The following is a 12,460-nucleotide window of genomic DNA, read 5'->3' on the forward strand; positions in this document are numbered from 1 at the left end:
TCAAAGAGATCGATTCCCCGGTAGATTTTTTGGAGGTAATTTATGGAGCAATTTTTGGAGGAATTCCTGGAGGAAAGTACCGGAATAATTTCTCGAGAAAATCCCCCGGAGGAGTTCTTGGAAGAAACATTGAAATCCCCGAAGGAATTCTTAGAAAAAAAAAGAAGTTCTTGATATCCCCGGAGAAATCCTTGAAAATCTTGGAGGATATTCTCGGACCAAATCCTGGATGAAATTGCCGGAGGAATTTCACGAGAAATTTCCAGATAAATTCCTGGATGAATTCTCTAAAAAAATTCCCAGCAGAATTCCAGGATGAAATCCTCGCAGGAATTCTTGAGGAAAATTCTCAAAGGGATCAAATCCCCGGAGAATTTTTTGGAGGTAATTTACGGAGCAATTTTTGGAGGAATTCCTGGAGGATAGCCCAGCAACAATTTCTGCAGAAAATCCCCGGAGAAGTTTTTGAGGGAAAATCTCCGGAAGAATCAATTAAATCCCCGAAGGAATTCGTTTAAAGTAGTTCTCGATTTCTCCGGAATCTTTGAAGTTCCCGGAGGAATTTCTGGAGGACATTCCCCGACCAATTCCTTGAGGAAATCTCCTAAGGAATTCCTGGAGGTTATTCCCGGAGAAATTCCACGTGCAATTTTCAGAGAAATTCCTAGATAAATTTTCCGAAAAAATCCTCGGGAGAATTCCCCTGAGGAGTTTGTTTAATGAAATTCCCGAAATTATTTCTGGACAAAATCTCCAAACGATTTCCTGGAGGAAATCCCCGCAGGAGTTCTTGGGAGAAATTCTCAAAGGAAGCAAATCCCCGGAAGCATTTTTAAAGGAATTCCTGGAAGATAGGCCCGGAATAATTTCTAGAGAAAATACCCGGATGAGTTCTTGGGGGATATTTCCGGAAGAATAATTGAAATCCCTAAGGGAATTCTTGGAAAATAAAAGAAGTTCTTGATATCCCCGGTGAAATCCTTGAAGTTCCCGGAGGAATTCCTGGAGGAAATTCTCAGACCAATTCCTTGAGGAAATTTTCTAAGGAATTCCTGGAGGAAATTCCCTGAGAAATTACACGTGTAATTTCCAGATTAATTCCTGGATGAATTCTCTGAAAAAATCCCCAAGAGAATTCCTGGACGAAATCCTCGGAGGATTTTTTTTTATGAAATTCCAAGAGGAAATCCCCGAAAGAATATCTGGACTAAATCCCCAGAGGAATTCCTGGATGAAATCCTCGCAGGAATTGTCGAGGGAAATTCTCAAAAGGAACAAATCCCGGAAGAGTTTTTGGAGGTATTCTACGGAGCATTTTTTGAAGGAATTCCTGGAGGATAGCCCAGGAACAATTTCTGCACAAAATCCATGGAGAAGTTTTTGGGGGATATCTCCGGAAGAATCATCCCCGAAGGAATTCTTGGAAAAAAGAAGTTCTTGATATCCCCAGAGGCTTCCTAGAAGAATCATTCCCGAAGGAATCCCTGGAGAAATTCTCGTACCAATTCCTTGAGGGAATCCCCTAAGAAATTCCTGGAGGAAATTCCCGGAGAAATTCCACGTGCAATTTCCAAATAAATTCCTGGATGAATTCTCTTAAAAAATTCTCGGAGAAGTTTTTTTATGAAATCCCAAGAGGAAATCCCCGAAAGAATATCTGGAAAAAATCCCCAGAGGAATTTCTGGATGAAATCATCGACTGAATTCTCGAAGGAAACTCTCAAAGGGAACAAATCCCCGGAAGAGTTTTTGGAGGTATTCTACGGAACATTTTTTGAGGAAATTCCTGGAGGATAGCCCAGGAACAATTTCTGCAGAAAATCCTCGTAAAAGTTTTTGGGGGATATGTCCGGAAGAATCATCGAAATCCCCGGAGGAATTCGTGTAAAAAAGAAGTTCTTGATATCCCCGGAGGAATCCTTGAAGTTCCCGGAGGAATTCCTGGAGGAAATTCTCGGACCAGTTCTTTGAGGAAATCTTCTAACGAATACCTGGAGGAAATTCCCGGAGAAATTCCACGTGAATTTCCAGATAAATTCCTGGATGAATTCACTGAAAAAATCCTCGGAGGTTTTTTTTATGAAATCCCAGGAGAAAATCCCCGAAAGAATATCTGGACAAAATCCCCAGAAGAATTCCTGGATGAAATCCTCGCAAGAATTCTGGAGGGAAACTCTCAAAGGGAACAAATCCCCGGAAGAGTTTTTGGAGGTATTCCACGGAGTATTTTTTGAAGGAATTCCTGGAGGATAGCCCAGGAACAATTTCTGCAGAAAATCCCTAGAGAAGTTTTTGGGGGATATCTCCGGAAGAATAATTGAAAACCCTGAAGGAATTCTTGCAAAAAACTAATTCTTGATATCCCCGGATACATCCTTGAAGTTCCCGGAGGAATTCCTGGAGGAAATTCTCGGCCCAATTTCTTGAGGAAATTTCCTAAGGAATTCCTGGAGGGAATTCCCGGAGAAATTCCACGTGCAATTTCCAGAATTCTCTGAAAAAACCCTCGGAGGAGTTTTTTTTATGAAATTATTAAAATTTCTGCAGAAAATCATCGTAAAAGTTTTTGGGGGATATGTCCGGAAGAATCATCGAAATCCCCGGAGGAATTCGTGTAAAAAAGAAGTTCTTGATATCCCCGGAGGAATCCTTGAAGCTCCCGGAGGAATTCCTGAAGGAAATTCTCGGACCAGTTCTTTGAGGAAATCTCCTAACGAATACCTGGAGGAAATTCCCGGAGAAATTCCACGTGAATTTCCAGATAAATTCCTGGATGAATTCTCTGAAAAAATCCTCGGAGGTTATTTTTATGAAATCCCAGGAGAAAATCCCCGAAAGAATATCTGGACAAAATCCCCAGAAGAATTCCTGGATGAAATCCTCGCAAGAATTCTGGAGGGAAACTCTCAAAGGGAACAAATCCCCGGAAGAGTTTTTGGAGGTATTTCACGGAGTATTTTTTGAAGAAATTCCTGGAGGATAGCCCAAGAACGATTTCTGCAGAAAATCCCTAGAGAAGTTTTTGGGGGATATCTCCGGAAGAATAATTGAAAACCCTGAAGGAATTCTTGCAAAAAAACTAATTCTTGATATCCCCGGAAGCATCCTTGAAGTTCCCGGAGGAATTCCTGGAGGAAATTCTCGGCCCAATTTCTTGAGGAAATTTCCTAAGGAATTCCTGGAGGGAATTCCCGGAGAAATTCCACATGCAATTTCCAGAATTCTCTAAAAAAAACCCTCGGAGGAGTTTTTTTTAATGAAATCCCAGGAGAAAATCCCCGAAAGAATATCTGGACAAAATCCCCAGAGAAATTCCTGGATGAAATCCTCGCAAGAATTCTCGAGGGAAATTCTCAAAAGGAACAAATCCCCGGAAGATTTTTTGGAGGTATTCTACGGAGCAATTTTTGGAGGAATTACTCGAGGATAGCCCAGGAACAATTTCTGCAGAAAATCCCCGTAGAAGTTTTTGAGGGAAAATCTCCGGAAGAATCATTGAAATCTCCGAAGGAATTCGTTTAAAGTAGTTCTTGATTTCTCCGGAATCTTTGAAGTTCCCGGAGGAATTTCTGGAGGACATTCTCCGACCAATTCCTTGAGGAAATCTCCTAAGGAATTCCTGGAGCAAATTCCCGGAGAAATTCCACGGCCAATTTTCAGAGAAATTCCTAGATAAATTATCCGAAAAAATACTCGGGAGAATTCCCCTGAGGAATTTGTTTAATGAAATCCCCGATTTTTTTTCTGGACAAAATCTCCAGAGGATTTCCTGGAGGAAATCCCCGCAGGAGTTCTTGGGAGAAATTCTCAAAAGAAGCAAATCCCCGGAAGAATTTTTGAAGGAATTCCTGGAAGATAGGCACGGAATAATTTCTAGAGATAATCCCCGGATGAGTTCTTGGGGGATATTTCCGGAAGAATAATTGGAATCTCTGAGAGAATTCTTAGAAAATAAAAGAAGTTCTTGATATCCCCGGGGAAATCCTTGAAGTTCCCGGAGGAATTCCTGGAGGAAATTCTCGGAACAATTCCTTGAGGAAATTTTCTAAGGAATTCCTGGAGGAAATTCCCGGAGAAATTACAAGTGCAATTTCCAGATAAATTCCTGGATGAATTCTCTGAAAAAATCCCCAAGAGAATTCCTAGACGAAATCCTCGGAGGAATTTTTTTTTATGAAATCCCAAGAGGAAATCCCCGAGAGAATATCTGGACTAAATCCCCAGGTGAATTCCTGGATGAAATCCTCGCAGAAATTGTCGAGGGAAATTCTCAAAAGGAACAAATCCCCGGAAGAGTTTTTGGAGGTATTCTACGGAGCATTTTTTGAAGGAATTCTTGGAGAAGTTTTTGGGGGATATCTCCGGAAGAATAATTGAAATCCCCGAAGGAATTCTTGGAAAAAAGTAGTTCTCGATATCCCCGGAGGCTTCCTTGAAGAATCATTTCCGAAGGAATCTCTGGAGAAATTCTCGGACCAATTCTTTGAGGAAATCCACTGAGGAATTCCTGGAGGAAATTCCACGTGCAATTTCCAGATAAATTCCTGGATGAATTCTCTGAAAAAATCCTCGGTGAAGTGTTTTTTTTTATGAAATCCCAAGAGGAAATCCCCGAAATAATATCTGTACAAAATCCCCAGAGGCATTCCTGGATAAAATCCTCACAGGAATTCTTGAGGGAAATTCTCAAAAGGAACAAATCCCCGGAAGATTTTTGGAGGTAATTTACGGAGGAATTTTTGAAAGAATTCCTGGAGGAAAGCCCAGGAACCATTTTTGCAGAAAATCGCCGGAGAAGTTATAGGGGGATATGTCCGGAAGAATCATCGAAAGGAGGAGTTTTTTTTTATGAAATCCCCGAAAGAATATCTGGACAAAATCCCCAGATGAATTCCTGGATGAAATCCTCGCAGGAATTGTCGAGGGAAATTCTCAAAACGAACAAATCCCCGGAAGACTTTTTGGAGGTATTCTACGGAACATTTTTAGAAGAAATTCCTGGAGGATAGCCCAGGAACAATTTCTGCACAAAATCCGTGGAGAAGTTTTGGGGGATATCTCCGGAAGAATAATTGAAATCCCCGGAGGAATTCGTGTAAAAAAGAAGTTCTTGATATCCCCGGAGGAATCCTTGAAGTTCCCGGAGGAATTCCTGGAGGAAATTCTCGGACCAGTTCCTTGAGGAAATCCCCTAAGGAATACCTGGAGGAAATTCCCGGAGAAATTCCACGTGCAATTCCCAGAATTCTCTGAAAAAACCCTCGGAGGAGTTTTTTATGAAATCCCAAGAGGAAATCCCCGAAATAATATCTGGACAAAATCTCCAGAGGAATTCCTGGATGAAATCCTCGCAGGAATTCTCGAGGGAAATTCTCAAAGGGAACAAATCCCCGGAATATTTTTTGAAGGTATTCTACTGATCAATTTTTGAAGGAATTCCTGGAGGATAGCCCAGGAACAATTTCTGCAGAAAATCCCCGGAGAAGGTCTTGGGGGATTTCTCCGTAAAAATCATCGAAATCCCCGATGAATTCGTGTAAAAAAATAGTTCTTGATATCCCCGGAGGAATCCTTGAAGTTCCCGCAGGAATTCCTGGAGGAAATCCCCGGAGAAATTCCACGTGCATTTTCCAGATAAATTCCTGGATGAAGTCTCTGAAAAAATCCCCAGGAGAATTCATTTTTCTAATGAAATTCCCAGAGGAAATCCTCGGAAGAATATCTGGACAATATCCCCAAAAGAATTCCTAGATGAAATCCTCGCAGGAATTGTCGAGGGAAATTCTCAAAGGGAACAAATCCCCGGAAGATTTTTTGGAGGTAATTTACGGAGCAATTTTTGAAGGAATTCCTGGAGGAAAGCCCAGGAATTATTTCTGCAGAAAATATATGTCCGGATATGGGATATGTCCGAAAGAATTATCGAAATTCCCGAAGGAATTCGTATAAAAACGTAGTTTTTGATATCCCCGGAGTCATCTTTGAAGTTCCCGGAGGAATTCTTGGAGGAAATTCTCGGATCAATTCCTTGAGGAAATCTCCTAAGAAGTTCCTGGAGGAAATTCCCGGAGAAATTCCACGTGCAATTTCCAGATAAATTCCTGGATGAATCCGATGAAAAAAATCCTCGGAGGAGTTTTTTTTATGAAATCCCAAGAGGAAATCTTCGAAAGAATATCTGGACAAAATCCCCAGAGAAATTCCTGGATGAAATCCTCACAGGAATTGTCGAGGGAAATTCTCAAAGGGAACAAATCCCCGAAAGATTTTTTGGAGGTAATTTATGGAGGAATTTTTGGAGGAATTTCTGGAGGAATTTCTGGAGGAAAGCCAAGGAACCATTTCTGCAGAAAATCTCCGGAGAAGTTTATGAGGGAAAATCTCCGGAAGAATCGTTGAAATCCCCGAAGGAATTCGTGTGAAAAAGTAGTTCTTGATATCCCCGGAGGAATCCTTGAAATTCCCGGAGGAATTCCTGGAGGAAATTCTCGGACCAATTCCTTGAGGAAATTTCCTAAGGAATTCCTGGAGAAAATTCCCGGATAAATTCCACGTGCACTTTCCAGATAAATTCCTGGATGAAGTCTCTAAAAAATTTCCAGGAGAATTCCTGGACAAAAACCTCGGAGGATTTTTTTCAATGAAATTCCCAGAGGAAATCCCCGAAAGAAGATCTGGACAATATCCCCAGAGGAATTCCTGGACGACATCCTAGCAGGAATACTTGAAGGGACCAAATCCAATTTAAGGAGGAATTTTCGGAGGAAAGCCCCGGAACAATTTTTGCAGAACATCCCCGGAGAAGTTTTTGGGGAATATCTCCGGAAGAATAATTGAAATCCCCGAAGAAATTCCTGGAAAAAGTAGTTTTTGATATCCCCGGACACATCCTCGCAGGAATTCTTGGGGGAAATTCCCGAAGGGGTCCCTTCCCTTTTGGAGGCATTCCTGGAAAAAATCTCGAAATCTCGAGAATAATCTACTCTTATTATTTCAGAGTTTTCGATTTGTTACTAAACAAATCAGATAATCACAAATAATATCTCAAGAATATAACGTATTGAAAAACAATTTTGAAGTTATCTCAAACTTTCCCGAAATTTTCAAATATTGCCAATTGACACCAAAGAATTTGATACTACTTCCAATTATTCCATTGGGCACATAACTAATTGCAAGAACTATATGTTTTCACATGAAATTTAGAAATATGCAATGAATTCATCGAAATTTTCAAACTTTCTTCAATGGAACAAAACTATCCCAGGAACACCAAGCACAAAAAAGTAATTTAAAGATGTTGCGAAAATTTTACGTTATTTACAATCACTTCGATACAATACAAATATTTTTCCAAGACTCTCACGTAAACAGAAAATATTTCAGAAATAATTCTAAGAGTTTCTGAAAATGTTTTGAACATTTCCTTATAACAAATAAATTCTCAAAAAAATTTTTGCATTCACAAATAATTTAGAAATAATTTCAAAATTCTTTCAAAGGTCCCTCGCATAAAAATATAACATTGCGGAACACGTTTTTGTCTCAAGCACCAAAATACCGCTAATTACTAACTCAAATATTATCTTATATTTTCAAACATTTATAGATAAAAAATTATTCTTCCAACACTCCTACGCGTTAAAAATATATATTAAAAAAATCAAAGTTTGCAACATTTTTCAAATATATCCATTTGATCTGCTAAGTATCAGAAAATTGTATACCGTAAAACGGGGTAACTTTGATAGTTTTTTCGAAGAAAACTTGAATGTTTATGCATGCTGTTTCAAAGAATTATAATTTATATTTTTAAAACAAGTACTGGCATCCTACCCGACTAGAGGCTTGTAACAAAAATAAAATATTTTTTTTATCAAAATATGATATGCATATCATATTATGATATAATTTTTTTTGGCTCCGTTATCCATAGAACATAATAAGACAGAAATATAACATAATGTGTTTTATTTCCCTTTAAGATATTTTTTTGATCATTTTTAACAACTTTATAACAAAATAAAAAGATAGTTATGCATTTCAATAATATACAATATAATCGTACATCAAACAGTATTATAATTTTGATACTTTGTATCAAACATTATAACTTGATTTGATATGTTTTTGATAGAATTAAAACACATTTTGTTATGTTTATGTTACGATTCATACACTTTTTGTTATAATTTAAATTATTTTAACAACATCCTGCATCAAGTTTGTAACAACATTTGTTCGAAAAATCTTATAAAATAATAACATATGCTGATATAATTTTGTTATGTACCCTTAGTCGGGTACCTATCGATTGCTGTTGGTAGATTGCCAAAAGATTTATTTTGAATGGATGTATAATTTTTTATATAATCGAAAGTCGGTTTTCTGTTTTGGGGTAACTTTGATAATGGAGTATGCATCGAACAAAATTGAATGAATTACGAACATTTGTAGGGCATTGCATACCTATAGGCGTTTAACGTTATTTTGAAATTTCTGACTTAGATTACAAAAATGGTCCCAGTTTGTGAAAATGCTTTTCGCTAAGAGATTTGAGACCGTATTCAAGTTATATGCTGCCAAATATAAGTGGCCAACTATTCAAAAGTACATCAAATAGTGATAGTAGAACAGATTGTTTGTAAGCGTTTCAAAAATGCTAAAATTGTGTCAATTTTTAATATTCGTGTAAAAAGCCTCAAATGGTCTCGATACAAATGAAAACAGCTTTTATATGGAGTGACATACTAATATTCTTCAGTTTTGCATTCGTTTTGCTTAATCGATTAACAGAAATTATGATATTTCGTTTAGTATGTGGTGGGTTACGCACTGTCAAAGTTACCCGCATTATCAAAGATACCCCGTTTTACGGTACATAATCAATATCAGAATTTAAAGATATTGTTTTCCTGAGTATTTAAAATTAATCCTTACCAACAATCTCTAAACTTATCGCATTTTTAAATAATTTTATTTCACACAAATATTCTTTCAAAAAATTATTGGAAAATTATTTCAAACCTGCCTAATGCACACATAAATTCTCCAAACCAATTGCGTATTAATAAATAAATGAGCACAAATATTCTCCTGAATATATAATATATTTGCAAATAACTATGAAATTACCTCAGAAATAAAAAGAAGAAGAAAGAATCTCTGAATCTGGAAAGAATACACTATGAAGATTATAACTACACCGTCTAATCCATTGTCACTCTCATCGACGGTAGTTTTTCAGTAGGAAACATCATAACATTCCATACAAAATTGAAGAATTTCAAAAAGAGCTTTATTAGTTTGAATATTCTTCCAGATGATCTGCCTATTCACAACAATGTTCTTAACAAATAGAAATATTCGTCTGATCCATCACTATTGTTTCTGTTTTTTTTTATTTATTATTTAACATTTTTGACATGCATAGTTCAAGCACGTGTTGCCAAATAATAACCAATGTGGTAATCATCGCATTATAACATGATAACTTTTTGATAAGTTTTGATTCGAGCACTTCATAACTTGTACTGCTAAACGCACCGCAACAGTAAACAGAGAGCCAAAGGGACAGAGTGATTCCTAACCGCATAGGGTTTCCAAAATACTATTGGTTCAATTCATGTTTACCATAATCAAATGAAAATAAAACAGATTGATACAATGAAAATTATGAATATGGTAATATTTTATAATTTATTTGAACATATACAGTGTGTATGCTGTGCCTATATATCATTGTTCATAACAAGATCATACCAACAGAAATGCTGCTGAATACTAAGTGATCTTGTGCTGGTTACCCTACGCCCAACTGCGATCATTGGTGCTCTCGTATTTTTTCAGGCTCGGAGAAAATGAGAGAATGTTGTCTCTCAAGTTCGGAGAATATCCTGAAAATTTTGAAAATTTCCCTGGTTTTAAATCGATAATACTCAAAATTTAAAGCATTTACACCACTTTTTATTATACCAAAATGAACATAAATACAAAACTCAGGCTTCCTCGAGCCGGTTTTTCAATAAATTGACTATAAATATTTTAAAAAATCAAAAAACGGTGGTTAGTCCCCTAAAATTGTCAGTAAAAAGTTATGCTCTTTAGGTTAGTATTCAAATTTGGTTGATGCCTGAACTATGAAATCTTCACAAAATATTCTAAGAAAGATTTCGAAGAGCTCCTCGCTTGGAAATTACGATATTCTGAGTAGGATTCGAGAAATTCTATTCCAATCGCTGAAAATTTCAAAATCCTCTCTCGCGCGAGAAGCGTGACCTCAGACCTTAAGTACTTTGAAAGCATTACGGGTCACTTGTGCGGAGATGTGCTTGCGGACCTGTGGGTTTTTGTAGAAGTTCAACAGAGTCCTGCATTTAACCCCCGTCACGTCCTAAGCAACCTGCCCTTGGGCTGATTGGAAACCGGTAAACTGGATCCAGGGCCCGATCAAGCCAACTAGTCCCTAGCTCCCACTGTATGTCACTCCCTAGCTCTCTTCATCGAACCAGTCATTTCGTCTTCGTGATCTATTTTGGAGCAGGCATCGCCATTCTGCGCAGCCAAAAATTATGTTGGTCGATATTAATTTATTTTTTGCTGTGTAGAAAATCTGAATCAAAAGAAGCGTTGTATTACTCTGTACTCAAAAAAACCATTTGGCAATCCCTAGCTTCTGATACATTCAGTGAAGTTTGCAGTACAACAATGCATCTATTAACCAAAAGAAAAGCGATCTTCCGCCCATCCATCTGTATCAAGTTGAACGAAAAAAAAACTCTTCATTGCAACGTTTCCACACCCGGTCCATTGTTCCGTAATCCTATTCAACCATATGCAGAGACCCCCCATTTTCCGGACAACATTGATGTTACGCCGCAGAACAATTAAACCCTCCGCAGTCCGCACACATTCCATCACATTAGAGCTGCAGCTGTGAAACACGCACATTGTCCAATCAGCAAAACGTTTTCTCACCCATCGATCGTTGTTCTGGAAATGCTAACGCCACATTTTTCCCTCTGTCCGTTTGTTAATTTCAGAAAGAATGAAAAATAGACCCGCGCGATCAATCGGAGCAGCAGCAGCAGTAGAAGAAGCACGGACATCTGCAGTGCCAGCGGTGGTGTTAAACGGTGGTAGCCGAAATCGCGACCCCGCCGCCAGTGGAAGATGCTCTCATGGCATTTCGTAACGTGCGTGATTGGAATTTGCATCCTCGGCCATGGAGGTTTCCGAACAAAGACGGCCCCAACAATAGCTAGTGCAAGTAAGTTACGACGAGTGTGGTGCTGTTTTTCCCTCACTGACTGTCAGCCGACTGCTGAAAACTGAATCCGGGGTGGTCGTCGGGTGGTTTCAGGGTTGGTGGTGACTAAGCATCTTAGAAAAAGGCACTTTAGAGACCTCATACCTATATTATTATCGACTTTATTTGTGAGACTTTCAGCTCGTGGCTGGTTCGTTTCCGTTAAAAAGGATATCATGCCTGGAAAAACGACCAACTAGGAACCAAAGAAGTACCAAGAAGGCCCCAAAAGGATTAAAATAAAATCAAACAGAAAGCCAGTGATCAATCAAAACTAGAATATTATATTTTCTAAGGATTACTCAGTAAATCCGATGAGATATGTATTTTTCTATGATTTCCTGCTGGAGTTTCATCAGAACTTTATTCAGGTTTTTACCAAACTTTCTTTCAGATATTTCATCGAATTTTCTTAAAAAATCTTCTAAAAATACTTTCAAGAATAGAACATAGTTTTTTCTTATTACAGCCTTGGAAACAACTTAAGATATTTAACCAGAAATTCATACAATGATTCTTCCATTCAAGATTTAGTGATTTAGTGAAGGAACCTGTAGAGGAATTTTCTAAGAATGTTTTTTCCTCTAAGAATTTGATAATAAATTCCAAAAACAACTGGATAAAATTGCCTAAAAGTTTTTCATGAAGTCTACAGTTTCTTTACCTGGTTTCAGAACGGTGACTTCAGAGACTATTCTGGCTAAAAAAGCAACTTCAGTGACCCTGTAAAATGAATGAAAAGTGACCACTCTTCTCAAAAGAGACCTTCTACCAGCCCTGGATTTGCTTTGAATAGACTGGAAAAATTCTCATCAAGTCAGGGGCAAACCTTTTGTAAAGAGCCAATTTGGATGCTTTTTCACAGCACTTAATTCGGTTTCGATGCGGGGTGGTTTGTAAGCCCCGTTTATCACAAAAGGGTGAATGAGCAATCGCCTGCCTTGTGGTGTTGAATGTTTAGGAGCTTTGCACAAAAGCGATTATGCCGGCAGCACCACCGGTTGCATCGCCGCGTTAGCTTCAGTTTATGGGGATTAGACTGGTAATCATCATCTTTTTTGAGTTTGTGCAACTGATGGTGCGAGATTAGTTTTTTTTTCTGATCGTGTATTGAGTTAGAAGTCAAGATCAGTGGTTTGCTGAAAATCATAC

The 12,460-nt window shown here is 38.1% G+C and overlaps 1 protein-coding gene across 2 annotated transcripts in view; it reads left to right on the forward strand.

The window, feature by feature from the left end:
• Positions 1 to 12,460, forward strand: part of LOC5572015 (serine proteinase stubble) — a 111,580-nt gene that overhangs the window by 60,513 nt on the left and 38,607 nt on the right. The window contains exon 2 of one of the 2 annotated variants that reach the window (XM_021846419.1): positions 11,043 to 11,269. In XM_021846419.1, coding sequence (XP_021702111.1) covers positions 11,173 to 11,269 — 97 coding nt within the window. In that variant the 5' untranslated portion in view covers positions 11,043 to 11,172. Of the gene's footprint in view, positions 1 to 10,886; positions 11,270 to 12,460 lie in introns of those variants that run through there. The other variant, XM_001660068.2, reaches the window with a different exon arrangement.

Source organism: Aedes aegypti, chromosome 2 (genome assembly GCF_002204515.2).
Source record: "Aedes aegypti strain LVP_AGWG chromosome 2, AaegL5.0 Primary Assembly, whole genome shotgun sequence".
Taxonomy (NCBI): domain Eukaryota; kingdom Metazoa; phylum Arthropoda; class Insecta; order Diptera; family Culicidae; genus Aedes; species Aedes aegypti.